The sequence below is a fragment of the Gasterosteus aculeatus genome, chromosome 3 (assembly GCF_964276395.1).
Source record: "Gasterosteus aculeatus chromosome 3, fGasAcu3.hap1.1, whole genome shotgun sequence".
Lineage (NCBI taxonomy): Eukaryota > Metazoa > Chordata > Actinopteri > Perciformes > Gasterosteidae > Gasterosteus > Gasterosteus aculeatus.
This window is the reverse complement of record NC_135690.1, coordinates 17616115-17634544: the sequence shown is the minus strand read 5'-3', so window position 1 is coordinate 17634544 and position 18430 is coordinate 17616115. Positions and strand designations below refer to the sequence as shown.

The 18430-nt window shown below is 51.3% G+C and overlaps 1 protein-coding gene across 1 annotated transcript in view; it reads left to right on the top strand.

Annotated features, from left to right (window-relative positions):
* The first annotated feature begins 3167 nt into the window (after nucleotides 1-3167).
* The window catches only part of adgrl2b.1 (adhesion G protein-coupled receptor L2b, tandem duplicate 1), a 61634-nt gene continuing 46371 nt past the window's right edge, over nucleotides 3168-18430 (top strand). Inside the window, 2 exon segments of the mRNA XM_078099877.1 lie at nucleotides 3168-4035; nucleotides 17416-17631. Of these exon segments, the coding sequence (XP_077956003.1) occupies nucleotides 17559-17631 (73 nt within the window). The 5' untranslated portion in view covers nucleotides 3168-4035; nucleotides 17416-17558.

Here is an 18430-nt window from a genome sequence, read left to right as displayed (position 1 = left end):
AAATAGGCCGAGTGTTTGGGCGGAATAAAAGCTCCTACTCGCAGTACAATATCATGTTCAAAAGAAGAGCTGCATGGGGGCTGAACTTTAGAAACTGAGGAAAATGTAACCATAAACTTGCATCCAGCTGAGCAGATCATTTTCCTTCCCGTACATCGATTGTTGTGAAATTACAGCAGAAATGTCACATGATATTTAGAGGTGGAACGACGGAGCTCGGGCGGCACATTGGATATCACACGTGACGCGTGCAGAAAGGACACAGGTACACGTTGCACATTTTGTGAACCATTAGTGCGCCGCGTTGCTTCGGGCTGATCAGAGGCGAGATGGCTTCTTATCGTAGCGTCACTACGTTGGAAAAAATCAGAACATTATGAATCTCTTTCTTCGTGTGTTCTGGGTCCCGTTTTTGTAAGGCAGAAAAATACTGTTTCCTGGAGCTGGAACATTGGATGTTTTTTTTTGAGGGGGAGGGGGAAGTGTGTTACAATTTTGGTTCCTGTAATACGACCGTAATATCAGAATCCAATTTGGTCCTTTTTCATCGTGAACAACCAAGGAGGCGCGGCGGGCCTCAAACACGAAGCCACCGCCGAGGCTACAAAATACTTATTTGCATCATGGACGACTTATTCAGTTCAATGTCGAGCATCTATGGAAACTGTGGAAAACGTATTGCACATAAATACATTTGTGTTATTTTTTCATTCATCGAGAAGCACAATGCCCAGTAACAAAAAGACGTGTACCGTCCTTCAGGACAAGTTAATGGCTGTATTGCACCCTGTGGTTGTTTCTAATCTCCTATTAAAGTGACATCTTTTCAGTATGCAGTTTAGAGAAGTGTTTGTTTCCTGGTCCACCGAGGCTTTGCTTAAAGAATAAATCACCATTCACATTACACATACTATAAGTGAATGGAAGGCAACGGCTGCAATTAGCTGGATATTGATGACAGCGGTGCTGATCTGTTCCATTCAGTGTTCAATGCATCGTGCGCCTAATTCCTTCAGTTTTGACCATTTCGCTGCCGCGTTAGAGCGATTTACCCTTGAGGCAACACTCGGGGAAAGCTTCAATAATGTTCCCAGTCTCTACCTCACAGTGAGGCATGCTGGGTATTAATTAATCGGGAATGAAAGATAGCGGACGGCGAATAATTGAATGGTTTAAAACTTCCACTTAGTCAACGTGTCCACAACGTCGCATGACAAATTGGACAACTGTTTTTGCCCCAAATGCCTCCGGTTTGTAATTGTTTTCCAGTCCAGCTGACACTCTGTGATCCAACTCCAGAACTTCTGTTTCCATTGTGAAGGACAGACAACACACCTGTTAATTCCAGCTGCAAGCAGTGTTGCCGTTCCTATTTAAACGTGCACAGATGCTAGGCCTCTAGCTCCTTTTCTCTAATGACTTCTTCTGTTCTCATCTGAAGGTGTGAGATACGGGATGCAGATCATTAATGTATCAGCAAACACTTATTTAATATGTGAAGAGATACAAGTATTGTCCACCGGAGCAGAGAATGAAGAGCTCTGCCTCCGGGGATCTCGTTATCTGAGTGTCTACTCGCGTTTTTTGGCATGAGCCGAGCTGGCCGTGCACGCTTTTGGTGTGTGTGTGTGTGTGTGTGTGTGCGTGTGCGTTCAGCCGCTTTGCACCGACCCACGCGGCGGTCACAGCCGGCCGATGTGGCGCCCACCCTCCACTTCCCGCTGGCGCGCGCGCCACGTGCACCACTAGCGCCGTTAGCCGTCGCCATGCCGAGAGCCGCTGAGAGGCAACGGGAATCCTCCCGGTTGGTTTGACCTTTTAAACCGTTGCGATGGACGTGTCCCTTCGCGGCCTGTGAACTGCGAGTGTGGCTGAGCCACCGCACATCTCCGGTCTACGTGCGGAACTAGACGCCTCGGCCAAACCTTCCCACAGAATAATGTGTCTTTGTAAAAGAGGCCTGTCAACATCCTCAAAGCATGAAAGGCCATTCAGAGCCGTCCTCTAAGCCTTCTCACCAAGGCCTTTGTCGCAGGTTATTTAAAACCTTTAAAGGACAGTATATATGCACCGTATATGGGGGGGGGGGTATAGTCGTGAAAATTATATTCATAAATCCTTCATGCACTTGCAGAAATATACATTGTTGAGAATTTCCATCTAAAGCGCTATGTGTCCAAAAAGCTCACGTGATTTAGAAGTTTTGTGTGAATATGACTGCTGGATGAATATGACCTTCAGGAATTCTATTCAAGCATTTATATCCGCGCTCTACATCCAGCGTACTCGCTGGCTAGCTATGTTGTACATAACGAAGACGGATTCTTTCTTACACGCTACTCATTGACTCTTTCCACAGTGTAAAAATCACCCAAACGATACCAACAAACTATTGTTTAGTTATTGTTCATTAAATAAGGCACAATCTCTCTGACGCGTTAGTTTATTGGTTGAATGTTGTACGTGAACCGGCCTGCAACAAAGCACTATTTTAATTTTCAATTATTATTATAATTATTCTGCCAATATTTTTCAGCTGTCGTTTGATTAATAGAATCACAGACGATAATAAAAAGGTGTAATCGCATTCCCCGAACGACATCTTGCTGGGCTTGCTATGTCTGATCGACACTACAAACACCAAAGGTACTGTGTTTGTTGTCAAGTGAAAACTGTGAAAAGTGAGAAGCTGAAACATCAGAATGTTTCACTTTAAAGGATCGATCAATATCAGAGCAGCTGCGGATTCATTTTCTGTCATTTGACTTATCAATCAGCCGACTTCTTCTCTCCGCTCTGCTTCACTCGCCTCTACTTCGCTCAGCTCTCATATAATGGCTGCAAGAGGATTTTCCAAGTGCAGACGGGAGGATTAACCTCTCTGATAACCTGACCCTGTTCCAGAGTTCTTCTTGTTAAACAAAGGCGCCCCCCCCCCCAAAAAAAGTGTTTTTCTGATCCCCTCGATGCATTCTGCTCCACCTTTATACAATAGCAAACCAATAGCAACAAGCCCTTCAGCTTCATGGGGTAGTCATCGGTGCAGATAATGAATGGCCGTGCACCTTTTTGTTGCACTGATTGAACTGCAGGGCACCCTGATTGAAACACGGTGCATCACGTGATCCTTTTAAGCTTGTAGGGGACACGTGCGCGAGACAATTTCTGTTGTATTCACCTCGCATCATTAGCCTTAACGTGGGCTGTCATGATTAGCACCGCGGATCCCGTCCACTCCCGAGCCGAGCACTCCGCTCCGGGTTTTGCGCGCCGCCCGCCCGCCCGCCCGGCTGCTGCAGAGCCGCGGAGGCGCGCGCCGTTCTCCGCTGCCGCGCGCCTCCGTTCGCCTCCAGTCCGGCCGAAGCAGCGACTGTCTGCGCGGCGGGCGGATGAGCAGCAGCCGGCAGAAGCAACCGAGAGCCAGACGCGACCACGAGTCACAGCACCGCTTCCCCCCCGGGGTGTGTCTGCGAGGAACCGGGCCCCTCCCGGGACGCACTTGACGAGCCCGGACTTCGCACTATTTCTTTTAATTTTTTATTGTTGTGTTGTTTGCGCGGTTGAGACGCGACACGCAACTCGTCTCCTTGAAGTGATCCTTCTTTTTCTTTTTTTTTTTTTTGGTTTATGCGGTGACTCCGCACGCACCAGAGGACGAAGCAGGAGGTGGTGGAGGAGGTGGGGAAGGAGGAGGAGGAGGAGGGAGTTTCGGTGGTGGAGGTTTTTGAACAGAGCCCCTCGTCATGGAGCTATCGGTCCGGTCCCGGGCGCTTCGCCCCGGAGAGGAGCAGCTACCTGCCCCGGGAAGCCCCGCCGTCCGCCCGCTGTGAAGAAAGTGGAGCACGCAGCCGAGCCCCGGCCGTCCTTGTGAGAGCCGCTGCTTATAGTTTCTTGGGGGGGGGGAGGAAAGGAAGAAAAATAAAATAATACGGGAGAAGAGGAGGAGGAGGAGGAGGAGGAGGAGGGGGGCTCCTGGTGCTGATCCGAGACTCACACCCGATGCCCGGGATCCATATTTCTGCACGGCGGACCACAGTAAGTAGCCTTCATCCAGGCGGATGTTTGGGGTCTTTCGGGGGGGGGGATGTCGGGTTGTGCCTCGAATCGATGCCGTTTATTTACGGTACCACGAGGCAAACGTCAGAAAACGGGCCCGCGGCTCCTCCGGCAGGTCCGAACTGTTGATGAGACGCAGACGTGGTCCACAGGATTCGCTGCGAATGCGCAGCCTCCGGACTTCTGACTAATATGAAGTTCCTCGGCTGTCAGTGTGCTTTTAATTCATATGTATATCAATGCACATACTTTGTGTGCAGGATGCACATTGAGTCATGCTCATAGAGGTGACTTCAGCTGCAGCAGATCATTGTCACTGGATATGAGTGAGAAGCTGATTGGGAGTTGGATATTTAGCTCGATAACACGGCGGAGAGAGAAAAGGGCTCACACAAACATCTCCACCCGGGGAGCTAAGTAGTTGGATGTCAGTTGCTGCCTCCATTTACTTCCCCATTTTGCGGCTGTAAAATAAGATCATTTCGCAGGGCATGTATAATTCACAGACCTGAGCCGGCCATGTGTGATGATGGAGCGCGCACACACACACACACACACACACACACGCATGCACGGTGGAGTTTTCTACAGGCGAAGGCAACCATATCTAATTCTCACGTGAAGCTCTTAGGAGATGGGGGGGCTTCAGCAAGAAACCTCAGGAGGGCGCGACTGTGGCGGGGCGAAATATCAAAGGTTAAGCAACATTTGCACACAATCCATACCGTCGATGCCAAATGGGGATCCTGCTGCAGCCTTACGTAAGTGGCTGAGTTACCAGCTTGCCCACTTACACACGCGAGGCCTCTTCTCCAAACCCAGTTGTTTTCCCAGACATCAAAGACGGCGAGACGGCTTCGGCGTCTGAGAGCTGCAGCGTTACATAAGACGAGAAATTTTCGGGATGGACTCGATGAAGGAATAAGTCTCCTCGGCCACTGGATGGTGTGTGTGTGTGTGTGTGTGTGTGTGTGGCTGCTTGATGCACCCCCACCCACCCCCCCAAAACGAGCCAGGAACGGGACGCTTTTCTCTTGAAACAAATGCTGGTACAGCAGGTTGTAAGAATTTTGAAGAAAAAAAAAAAAGAGGTGGGGTCGGGGTGGGGGAGCCAAATGTTCTTCTTCCTCCTCCTCCTCCATCTCTCACCCCCCCCCCCCCCCCCCCCCCCAGACGTGCCGGTTGGGTCCATTTGTCTGTGTTGTCTTGGGAGGAAGTGGCAGCTCATCTCACATTGGCACAAATGGTCTGAATGCGTCGCGGTGTGAGTTCTAGCGGCTTTTTGTAACGGCCAATTTCCATATCAAAGTGTCTGCATTTCAATGGGGAGAACTTCAGCCACCAGCCCCCTTCCTCCAAGCCGCTTTGTCCCGATACGGTGCTGCTGCTGGTGCTGCTGGTGGACTGTGTGAGTGTGTGTGTGTGTGTGTTGGGAGCAGCTTCAGCGTGGATCGGGAGGATTCATCCAACGCCGCGCCGTTGGACGCCGCCCAGACGCGGTCACGTTAAAGAGATTTTATTCCTGTTCCAACGTTTGCCCCACTAGTCCTCCACAAGAGCAGAACAAGGAGCTGAAACCCCAATTTTATTTTTATTTTTTCTAAATAACTTGACGGAAATCTGTTTTGCACATTCTGACTGGTATTTTTTCTCCCCCGTGTGAGTTTGCTCTCGGTGGGAGTAGATGTTGGGACGGGCGACTCGCAGCACCTCGCCGTGTCTGATTGTTTTTCTGTCGCAGAGATAATATTTATTTCCCATTCTGTGCAGCTGTTGTTTGTCAGCGAAGGAATGCAGCAAGACTCTTGTTTGTTTGTTTTTTCCGATGGGTTTCTTCTCCGTCTTCATGACCCGCGGCCCAATGTTCCTCTCCGTCTTCATGGGGCAGGTCCGACGCGTCCACACCAGCGAGACACAAAGACGGGCCTTTGGAGGCGGCCTCTCACCACAGGTTGGTAGGGAAGGAACGCAGAGGAATCTAAATACCATTGAGAGCTCGACCGGGGGGGGGTCAGAGGCCCCCCACTCGCTCCCCCTTCACGCCCCCCCCCCCCCCGCTCACCGGGTGATAACTCGAGCCAACTGGAGGCCGAACCCGCTTGCAGGAGAAAGCTCGCTCCTTCTTTTGTCCGGACGAAAATAACACGCACGAAACCCCCGAAGAAGAAGAAGAAGAACACAGGCCACAGTGGGGGGTTTGAGTCCGGAGAGCAGGAAGTGAGGGGGGGCGTGTGGGAGGGGGGGCTTCACCTGCCATCTTCACTCACGGCGGGTGGAGTTTGACAGCTGTCTCGTCGGCTTGCCGTGACGAGCTCGCCGCGAGGACCCCGGGACGGACCGACCGGCCGGATGGGCGAACCGGACGGAGGCAGTTCGGGGGGGGTTTTCTTTGTGTTTCTGAAGCCTTGTGCAGATTCTTTTCTTTTTCTTTCTTCACGCCCGGCCTCCTACTGTCGGCGATTCCTCCTGGCGAATCCCAGAGAATAAGACCCGTCTCCCCCCCCCCCCCCCCCCCACGGAGCGGACATCACGCCGTGGTGTGCGGCGCCGAGGTGTCCGTTTCGACGCGCTGTGGAAGCTGTTCACATTTGGCCTGCTGGCCGGGGGAAGAGGAAACGTACACAGCGGAGGAGAGAAAAGGGCATTTTGTTTAATTAACTAAGTGCTTTGGGGGAAAAAACCATCGTAGCCATTTTACAAAAATAAAGAGACGGACGACTGGAACGGATGACGATGCGTTCGGGTAGTTTACCAAGTGGATGAATTTATGTTCTCGCTCCTTTTCCGCCAGATAAAATACATCTGAGGGATTGGTTGGGGGGGGGGGGGGGGGGGATCTGCCACCTCCTGTGTTTCAAATGACAGTTGACTTTCCCCCACTGGTTCAAAATGGGTGTTTAATGATCGGCGCGGCGCTTTGGTCTGGCAGCCACGCCGGCTCTCGTCCCCGAGCCTCTGCCTCCCCCCCCGTTGTCTGAGGAGAGGCTGCTTCCTGAGTGATGGATCACCGGGGGTCTCCCCGGGGTGCGCGTCAACCCTTTTGGTCGTGTGTCGGACCTCTGGCGGCGGCGGCGGCGCGTGATGGATGTGTCGCCGGGTCTTTAGGCTCCACCTAATCAGGAGATTAGCGCTGACCTGCGAGCCTCTCTCGGAGCGCTAGCATGCGAGGACCCCGTCCCCTGTCCCCCGGGGAGACAAAGATAGTGTTCTTTATTTGGGCGCCTGGCAGCGCGGGTCACAGGAAGTGTGCAGATTAAAGCCTGGGGGGGCTCAGCGTTGGTGTTGGGTGTATCTGACAGGTCATCCGTCTTCCACTGGAGGACGCGCATCCCTCCTCCTCCAAATTCCTAAACACTTAACGTGTCATTACCCTCAAAACTGAGGTTCAGGCCGCGTTCACCTCCTCCGCCGTGTTCACCAATCACATAAACATGCAAATCGCTCCGCTGACGTCGCGTAACGTTGTTACTTCTCACTTAGCATTGAAAATGGAGGAATCGTAAGACGTTTCAGTAAAACGCAGGGCGTGGCCTCCTCTGTCGAGTGCCGTCACATGATCACAAAGAGAGACGCAGTTTCTCTAAAATGATCATAAAAACTCCTGCCACGTTTTGAAGCGCCACATGCCGCCGCGTCTCGCGGCTTCTCGGTGTGTCACCTGGCGATGGGCAGCCGATGTGTTTTCAAGGCGAGCAAGCGTCTTGTCGGGGCGGGGGGGGATTGGCGGCCCTGATTGGCGGGTCGGTGCCACGGGGGACGAGGTGCGCTTGCAGGTTGAGCATCTTATTGCCTTCGGACGGGCGCGGCGCGCGCTCGCAACGTGTCCGTGCGGTCAGCCATCTTGCCCTCGCTCGCGCGCTCCGAGGGAGGAGGGAACCCGCTTTCAGGTTTCATTCCGGTGGCTTCCAGAAGTCATTTTATTGATGGTACTCGGGTTTCACTGAGACGAATTATCACGTTAACCCCCCCTTTAGAAAGCCTTGACGTGCTCATCAGCAGCGATCTGCAATCTGTTTATAATTGCTGGTTGCGGAATAAAGAAGCTAAATATTCCACGTAAATGGCTCGCTGGGCTAAAATAAATAAATGCAAAGGCCTCTGGGAGGGAGGGAGAGAATCCGATGTTGATGTTTGAAGAGTTGAGTTGTGATTTTTAATCACTCCACTGCTGAGTTTTAATTAGGACTCATAAGCGTTGTGGACGTACTTAAGAGAGCAAATAACTACTTCAGCTTCACAGGTAGGACCAGTAAAACAAGCACAGGTTGGAGCAGAAATACGCCTTTTGAGCCACTTCCCCCCCCCCCCCGTGGAGGCCCGGAGCGTAACGCCGGGGCTCCGTTCTCGCGAGGCGGTGCCACGGGTCGGACTGAGCCGGGGACGTCGATGGGGACGTTTCCGTCCCGCGCTGCCGAGACCCTTTTTGTCAGGACGTTTTAATTACGGCGGCGGGTGGAATTGATCTCGGCTTAGAGGGATTTCACTGTCGATGCCAATGAGCCCGTTAATACCGCCGAGCGGACGCTTCCACCGCCGCGCCGACACACACGCACACACACACCGCTTCTTCTTCTTGACTTTCCCCTTGGTTCAGCCTGTCTTTTATGCGTAATGGTTAAAATGTGCCCTGGGGGGCGTCATCCATCATCACCTGGGGTGTCCTCCTGCGCCCCCCCACCTTCATGGTTCCGCGTTGTCACCCGAAATCTTTAAATTTTCATAAGGCCGTTAGATAATGCTTCCCGCCGAGGGTGAATTATTGATGTCCTTGTTCGTAGGAGTGGGACAGCGGGACGGGAGGGGGGACGGGGGGGACGGGTGGGGGGCTTTTAACTCTCCGAGCTGCTGGTTCTCTTATCCGGTAACTAGGGGACACCGCACAAACACCCGGAGGAATGATGTGCTTGGGGAGGAGGGGGGAGAATGAAAGCAGCTCGCCCCCTCCGCGCTGTTCGTCTACAAGCGTTTTCTCTGCTTTTGAAGCTCAGAGTCTGTTGGTTCGTATCAGAGGACAGACACAACTCCCGCTTTTATTGGTTTTTCGTAGCTTTTTGCAGACAAATGTTTAAAGTTTGGTGGTTCGAACATTTGTTTTGGACGCGGCGAGAAGCTGATTTTCTTTGTCGCCGCTCGAGACGAACCCATTGGTTGGTTTCCTGCTTCGCACACGTTTTTTTTTTAACGACCGTCGGACCAATCATGTCCCACTGTCGTGATGGGACGTCCTCCCGTTTTCTGAGGTTTCACGCGGCTAAAAACAAATGGATCCGTCGATAATGAAAGTGAGGCCGTCCGGCGCCGGCTTAACTGGCCGAGTTCATGGCGTTCCCTTGGACCGCGCCGGCAAAAAGTCCCTTCTTCTACGCTCTCAAGATGGATGTCGTGTCCTTGTCGCTCCGACGCGGCACGAACCGACATTCATGAGCATTTTATGGAGGAAGAAGAGTCGTATCTGCTCTGAAAGGCAGCAGAATGGAGGTTTGACCCTGAGTGACTAACAGGGAAACACGCAGCGCACACACACACACACCGCTCTGTCAAACCCGTCCTTCACCACGAAGACACCCCGACAGCTGTCCCCATTCTCATAAGACGCACTGTCCTCATTGTGTGAGTTCAGTCTCTCTGCACTCGTCGAGTCCTCCGGTTCTCCGTCGCGATGGAACCAGCAGAAAAACGCTAAGCCGTGTAATTTGGGAAGCTCTAATTCGGCGCTGTCGGCCATTTTTAAGACCTCGTGTTGGAGGCGTGGATGTTCTCCCCCCCCCCCCCCCCCCCCCCGAGCCAAAAGCACCTTTGGGGGCCGTAAACAGTCTGTCAGAAGCTCACAGATCTCGTGCATTAAAGACGGGGAGTCTGGCCTTAAATCTCGGGACTTTTCTAGTTGTTTAGAGGCCGAGTTGTGTAATTATGTTGTATTTTTGTCATTTCTGTGACTTGTTAAAGCTCCGGTTTGCATCTCCGGGAAGCGTTTTCAGCTCTTTGACGCAAGGATGAGGGGAAGTGCTGTGAAGAAGGAGGGAAACCAGCAGTGGTCCGTCTTTCAAAATGAAAACGCTGAAGTGCTTAACCGCCGAATCGGGGGGGGTAGAGCCTCTTCAGTAATATCCACGACCGTCGGGGCGAAGAGAGGAAACCAACGGCAAAGTAATTACGTACAAAGAAAGCGGAAAAACAAGTCCGCCCATTTCCCAGTGGAGCGGCTGCAGATTGACGCTTCTGTCTTTGGTTTCCAAAGGGACGGACCGAGTGGGTGGACAAAATAATAGAAACCAATACTGAGGAAAAACAACCACTTTGAATTGAAACCAGCCGTGAAACGAGGACCACCGCGCATATTAAGTCCGAGGCCCCTTTCCAGCTCCAGCCTGCAGAGGCTCAATCCTCAATGAAGTGCTCCGGTTAGAGGAGTGACTCACCACAGTCTTCATGAGGAATAACGTGCGGACAAGTTGGCGTCCCGGCTGGTGACGGTCGCGTTCAGCAGGCGACTCTCGAGGGGGGAAAACATCCCCCCCCCAGAAGAAGATGGTGGAGACCAAAAGAGAGCTCAAAGGAAAATCTCACAGCTCACATTTGGGGACAAAATGTTCAATGCAGACGTCAGAGTACATCACCCCCCCCCCCCCTCCTCTCTCCCCCCCAACGGCCGCCGTGACCCGGCTGCAGCTTTTGTTAGAGTAATAAACTCTTGACAGGATTGTATGAAACGTCTCATAAAGTGGACGTCGTGCGTGCGGCGCCTCGCGTTCTTTCAGGTTGAAATGAAATGTGCTTTAACACACCTTGCAGCTCTGTGGCGTCTCGACGGGGCGCGGGGGGGGGGGGGGGGGGGGTTTATCTGATTGAAGGTTGTATTCACTCAATCACACCGTGCAGCAGCGGCGCTCTGCTGAGTGCACCTTTCCTGTCTTTATTTCAACACTCTGGTTTAAGCTGGATTTTCTGAATCCCGCTGAGGAAACAGTGGCGATGGATGTAATGTGATCAGCGGCAGCTTTCCACTGTTTAAAACAAGCGCGGCGAAGGATGAAAGCCTGATAATATGAGTTCCTCTCGGTGTTAAAATACTGCCCCAACACTTTCATGTCTGACTCCTTCAGAATAAATCGACGGATTCATATTTTTGGTCTCAACCTTCGTTCGCCCGCTCGTGAATTCAAACCTGTGAATTTACATATCTGCAGTTTTCATAACCCGTTTGCGGCGCGATACAACGTCCTCCCCGTCGAACAGCGCAGACGAGGGTGCGGCGCCCTTTAGAAAACAAACACGTCCGAGACTCCCATCGTGCCTCACGAGCAAAAAGGAACGCGCCCCCCCCCCCCCTGTCGGGTCGGAGGGTTTACGCCGCCCTGCAGCGCCGCCCCGGCGAAGTCGAATTCCAGGTGTGGCTTTTAGATCGCCAGATCTGAACAGCGGCCGACATCAAGGGGAAGCCGGCGGAGACGAGTGTGAAGTTTAACTTCCACCTCCTGCGGCTCTCGCGCCAGCCGAGGCTTTACTCAAAAGGCCCCCCCCCAACCCCCCCCGGGGCACCGGAGGCCGGGTCACACCTACGTACCTCCGCTCCGGATCGGATGTTCGACTCGACGTTGACGTTTAGGCTTCTGCTCCCTTTGCATCATAATGAACCTTTTCTATTTCCCATCTTGATGTAGTTGGAGTTTATTTGCTCTTTAATAGTTTCGTGGTCTGTTAAATGTTCAAAAATGAAAATAGAATCTCCCACCAGAAAAACGACCTGGCAGTGATTCCAGCGCTCGTGTGTTCGTGCTTCCTTCCTTCAGCGGCCGTTTCCCTTGATGATGTTTCACTCGGCGCGTTAGTGCCTGTCAGTCACCGGAGACGGCGAGTGAATGGAGACCACGCGGGGGGGGGGGGGGGGGGTGCAGCCCACGTGCTCCCCATGCAGACTGGGGACGGAAACGGGCTTTAAGCTGGAACAAACTTTAAATCAAAGATTTACCGTGTGAGTGTGAAGAGCAGCGAGCACGACGGGAGGAGACGCAAAGAACCTCAGGCTGGAGGAACATTCTGCAGGTTGGGTTCAAAAATACAAACCGCGCGCTTCCATTTTGGATGAAACGCTGCCACCGGCGCTTGTTTTATGCATTCATTCCTCAGCAGATCATTTCCTCTGTCAATCGATTCATTCATTAACTATTGATTGATTTCTTGAGTCATTTTTCACCAGAAAATAATTTTAAAAAAAATTGTGATAATATAATTTACGAATAAATAAAACATTCAATCCTCTGCAAGCTGTAATCCGGCTCAGCAATTAAATGAACTTTCCGTGTTAAAAATGACCTTATTTATTGTCAAAATAGTCGATTAATAAATGTTACGCTTTGAGCTCAGCTAAACCCAAACGTGCTCCTCAGTCACTGTGTTGATTTACGCAAAATAACAATTATTGCAAAATAATCTTTCGCAAAGTTCAACCACCAATTTCATAATGAGGTTTTGTTTGAAATATTCGTTTGAGTTTGAAATGAATATTCACACACACGATGTAGCACCTCTGACTTTGTGCCCCCCCCCACACACACTTCTGAGAGACACTTATTTGAATAATTCACACAAACGTTTTTCGAAGCTTCACAACCAACAGCCCAAAACCATTAACAGTGTTAATTTGCATTGATTATTTAATCAGAAGAAAACTAGCCACTTTGTTATAAGCCCCCGCTCAATCTACAATGGGGGGGGCATGTCTGGAAATGTAGCCCCAGTAGAATGTTGCTCGTCAGTAGCTTGTGTGGATTCTTTGGGGACCCCCCCCCTTTTGGAAGAGTCCAATCCAATAAGAAAAACCCGGAGATCGTTTGCAAATGATTCATCGTCTCCTTTCGGGGGGGGGGGGGCTCACCCCTCTGGCTTCTACCCCAAACTGACATCATTCGGGTCCAGATGCCACATTTCATTTTCCCTTTTAGGGAATTTGTGTTTGATTACAATGGAACCTTTTTTTCTTTTTCCCTTTTCCTTTCTTTCCTTTGACTGATTACACTCCTCCTGTTGCTCATTAACGCCACACCTGCTGCGCGTTAGCGGCTACTCTGTGAGCTAATCCGGGCCGAGCCGGGCTGCAGAGGGTCCAGATTACCCCCCCCCCCCCCCCCCACACACACACACCCCCCCCCTGAAGGTGTGAACATCAACACATCACCTCCTGGAAAACGCGTTAAAAGAATGAAATAATTAGTGTGTGTGTGTGTTAGTTTATGCAGAGGGGGGGTTGCTGGTTTTTAATGTTGAGCGAGCTGTGTGTGTGTGTGTGTGTGTGTGTGTGTGTGTGTGTGTGTGTGTGTGTGAAAACCAACATTTTGGTAACCCCCCCCTCCACAGTTTAAAATTTCTAGTTTTTTTTAACAGAATAAATGTGATCTTGATCAGCTCGAGTATCCGAGCGCAAAAAAATGTTGAAGTGGAGAATGTAAAAAAATAAAAATAAAATAGTTTACTACCATAAAACATTCGTAGAGCCTTCGGATAAAGTACGTGAAGAATAACAGAGATAATGTTATACAGACTGACGATATTAACCTTCAAATATAATTAAAAAAATCGCCGCTTCCACCTCGAATATAAACGGAATATTTGATGTGTTGCATAATTTCAAGACATTATATTTGTCTGACATTATATCAATTTATAAATTAAAATTTGGGGAAAATGGCCAAAATAGTCAATCCCAATAAAGTGAATTGTTTATTTTATATATTATATATATTATATAAGGATAAAGCATGATTTGTGTTATAAAATAACCACATGGTTTGGTTTAATCATCTGTGAATAAAAAAAAAAAAGTACATTGCTCGTTTAATCAAGAATTGAATGCAAAAGGTGTTAAAATGACGTCTGCGTCAGTACGCGCTGTTTATTATCTACTTCATTCACGTAAATAAATAACGGCGAGTCGTCCGCTCCGCGTTTCTATCGACGGGACGAGCGAACACAGTTTTGTTATTTCGGGGGATTTCAACCACAAACCTGGACGGGTCGCCCTGCTTTGACCCCCCCCCCCCCCCCCCTCCTCTCTCCCCCCCGCTGCGCCCCTCTGAAGAGCGTCCCTCCGTTTCACTCGACATCGACCGGGGCCGCCGAGGTCGTCTTTGTTCGCTGTTCTGCTCGTCTCTGTTTCACTACGTCCATCTGCCCGCTGGCGCTCCACCTTATCTGCTGCCTCCATCACTTGGCCCCGAGCGGCCGAACACACCAACTGTTGTGCTCTCTCTCTCTCTCTCTCCATCCCACTGTAAAGCTCTGCACCTCACAGGAGGCGTCTGTTTGGCCTTTTTGAGCTGCGCCGAAGAACGTTTCCGACTTAAAAGCATTTCTTTCCCCTTCAGTCTTCTTTCGACATTTATCTTGAGAACATAAAGAGCGGAAGTTTAAGTGCCTTGAGGTTGGAGCTTTGCATATTTACACGTTGCAGTGGCCTCAAACAGGAGACGTGGGAAGCTGACGGAGCTCCTGCGCTGCAGCAGGCTGCGGCTCTTATGGGATGAGAGAAGCGCTCACAGAGGATCCGCATCACAAACAGCAGTTTGGTGGGATGGAAAATATCAAACATCAACGTAATTTTTGACCAAATCCCTCGACGCCATAATTACATTAGATGCTTTTTCACTGAATATTTACACGGCAACATTTTTAATGAATAATCATATGTAAAGTGGCTGTAATGACATAGAACAGTCCGGTATGGCTTAAAACCCGGAAACCTCACGCTACGAAATCTAGACGATATCAACAGGCAAACATTTGCATAAACTACTGTTATTTTATTTAAGCCGTCTCCCTTCAGTTCACTGGATGCATTTTGGGTTTTTTGGACTGCTGGTCTCATAAAACAACAAATGTTGTTACATTAATTGAGAAAATGCTGAATAGACTAATTAAGATTGTTGCCCCCCTGCAACAAACCACGCCATGGGGGGGGGGGGGGCGGTTGGCGGCGTCCAGCCCAACGTCTCTGCTTCACTTGTGCAGACAATTGGAAATAAATTAACATTCCTGGGCTTTTTATTTTCGCGGAGACGAAGTTTGGGGGCGAACCCGGGGCAGGGTGGGGGGTGGGATGGGGTCGGGCCGTACTGCCGAGCTGTCAGTCCTCCGCGGTGACCCCCTGCCGCCCCCTTCTCCCCCCCCCCTCTCCCTTCTCTTTCAGCGGACGCCTCTCCCGCTCCAGCGAGGCCCACGCCGGCTTTTGTCAAAGGAGACGCTGCATTCACTGGGCGGGCGTCTCGCGCGGGGACATGCGGGCCGTCGCCCCCCCCGTCCGTTTGTTTTAATCGTCCCGTAATTGCTCTCCGTCCTCTTTTTAAACGCTTGCTTATTATTTCCATCAGGCTGCTGTGAGAAATTGGCGGCGCGCTGTGCTTCTCTGCGTTATCTCGACTGATGGCGGATCCGTCTTCTCGGGTTTCCACCGCGTTCGTACGGCAGACGAAAGGAAAACAGATGTCGGGGACCGTTTGCGGATCGTTCTTCATTTCCCTTTTTTTTTTTTTTTTTAATATAGAAGTGCTTATAATGGAGCCAAAGAACTTGAGGGAACGTTCGTACTCGTGTTTGTTTAGGACGAGCCGCTGAAATGAATAATTACCCAGCCGGTGGTCGTCTGGGCCGGCCGCGTACGAACATACGTGTATTCTTTTTGTCTCAGTGTCTGAGTCACGTATGATCGTTGTTTCTGTTCCGTGGCTTCCTGTGAATTTGCCATTAAGACTCATTAAAGGGACGGTTGAGTCCTAAATGGGGGGAACGCGTTTCCTGTGTGTCGCGTAGGTGGTCTCACTCAATAACTGCATGTTGTTATTTATTTACACATCTGCCTCAGTGGCCAACGCCAAAAAACCAAAGTAACCTCAATTTGCAGCTAGTCGGGGGAGTAGCGTTTGGGGGGGGGGGGTTAGATAATTAGATAATTCCTCAGCACCGTCTCTGAGGGGGTTAACGACGCCTAACTCACCTCTGCAAATCGTTTTCTGCTTCAGAACATCGCCCCCCCCCCCCCCCTCACCATCTTCATCTCCCCGCCCCCCCGATGTGAAGTTATGATGAGTCAGTCCGTGCTTGTGTGAAGCATCTCCGCGTTTAATCGTCTAATCCTTTTATCTGGAGTCCGACTCGGCGCCGTTACGCCACCAAAACGGAACCGTGTTTAGGCAGATGAGCACGTCTGTGTGTGGGGGGGGGCAATGTGGAGAAAGAACCCCGGGGGGGGGTGATGGTGGTGGTGGTGGGAAGTCTCCTTCCGTGCGGTCTGGCGGGTTCTCGTCCATTGGGGTCTGGAGGAGTGGCTCAGCACCCCCCCTCCCCCTCCACAGGTTCCAATCTCCTCCTGTCAGCCACCATTATGGTCCACCCCCCCCCCCCCCCCCGCGTCTGTCTCATATCTCCAGAATAAATGGCCGATCCTCAACCGGTGGCGGTGCTGTTCGAAGGCTTGGGGATGAGGGTGCGAGTAGAGGTGGATTGACGCCCCCCTCCCACCCCCCCCCCCCCCCTTCATTCTTCAGTCTTATCTGATCTGGGAGACAAACAGTCCCTATAAAACCCGCCCGGGTTCGGCTGATGAATCTCAGGTCGGCTGCGTGTGTGTTTTCTCGGCCGCACGTGAACAGAAACACGCGGCGGAGAAACGCCGACTCTCCTCTGCATCTCCTCCGGCCGTGTTTACAGCGTGGACACCTTTGTGTGTGTGTGTTTGTTTGTGTGTGTGTGTGTGCATTGGAGCGATGCTGGATGGCAACCACATGGGAACAAACAAGGTCCGATATACTGGCGTGTGTGTGTGTGTGTGTGTGTGTGTGTGTGTGTGTGTGTGTCCTGTCTCCTGCGCGCGTGTCGTCGCTCACATGTCTGTGCAGGCATGCGTTTGTCGGCCTGCGCGTGTGCGTGTGTGTGTGTGTGCGCGTGTGTGTGTGTGTGTGTTGGACTCTGGTAAGCAGCTTATCTCTCCGCTGCGTCCCTCCGTCTCCGGCTGTAACCTTTCGCTGCTTTTTTGCAGACAAAGAGCCGCTTCTGCCCCCTCGATAAGGACGGAGACAAAAGTCGCTCTCTCGCTGCGGCCGTGCCTCTAATGGCGTCCCCCGCGCCAGCTCGTTGCCACGGCGATGGGCTTTTTCTCCCGCGGGGGAAGGTGGAACGTGGAGGGTGGGTGGGGGGGGGAGAATGAGGCCGTGTAAACATTGAGGAATAAACTTGTAATGTTTGAGTGATTGAAAGCAGCAGCAGATGTTCGCGGTGCGTCCGGATGCACCCGGATGAGCGAGTGAAAGAAAAAATAACGTCCCCGTCCTCGCTCTTATGCTCTTTCTTCTCCTTTTTTTTCTCTCGCAGGCGAGATGATGCCCGGCGACGCTTCCACGGACGGCTGACATCGCCGCAGCTTTCCGCCCTGCGACCGCGGCGCTCTGAACCCGCTGTTATTATTTTTCCCCCCCAAAAGGCTCCTCCGGATCGTCCGCACGCGGCCGCGCGCCATGGCCTCGCCGCCGAGCCGTCCGATGGTTCGCTGCCTCTCGCTGCTCGTCTTCTGCTTCCACTGCTCGCAAGGTGAGGGACCGCGGTGGAAACGGTTAACGCCGACCCGGGCGACCTTTTGGAGAAACCTCATTATTCAGCTGACCGACGTCCTTCGGTGCGTGACGATGGTCCTTCTTCACTGGTTGGACCGTCCCTTACAGCTTCATAAGTGCACGCAGAGATTCGTACGCATGGATACGTTTCGGGTTTTATGTGTCGATGTTTCCGAATCGTCCTCGGGCCCATTTCGGCTTTGCTCCCTCAGTCTTTGGATTAGTACATTTGGCTGTAATTACAAGTATTGTCACAAAACACTCCCGTCTGTTACACGCTCATCAAAACCGATGGTGTTGGTATGTCGACTTAATGACAATCATTACCCCCCCCCCCCTTTTCATTGCCATTGTACCGGGAAACAAAGTAACCCCAAATCACACACTTGTCTGCCAAGCATTGATTACGGATGGATAGTTGCAGCCCGTTATTTTGAGGGGCTTCCTTTTCAATTTGGATTTAGCCTTTTATTTTCCCGCCGCTTGCTGTTTTGTTCGGGCGAAGGATTTCTCTTCCAGTTTTATTTTAGGTCCGGCTGTGCTGCACAATTTGTTAACAAAGGCATGTCGCTGTGGAGCAGGATATCACAGCAGACGTACATTTTTTCGTGCATTAGCAATTTTGGATAATAAAAAAAAAATCGCGCCTTGAGGCGTTTGAAGGATCGACTGTGATTTGGCCTCGGGTAGAACCTGGGTTGAAATACTCCTGTTGTATTTCTTAGAGGGAAATACTGCTTTGGTATGCAGAAAGTCCAGGTTTTGGGTTTCATGCG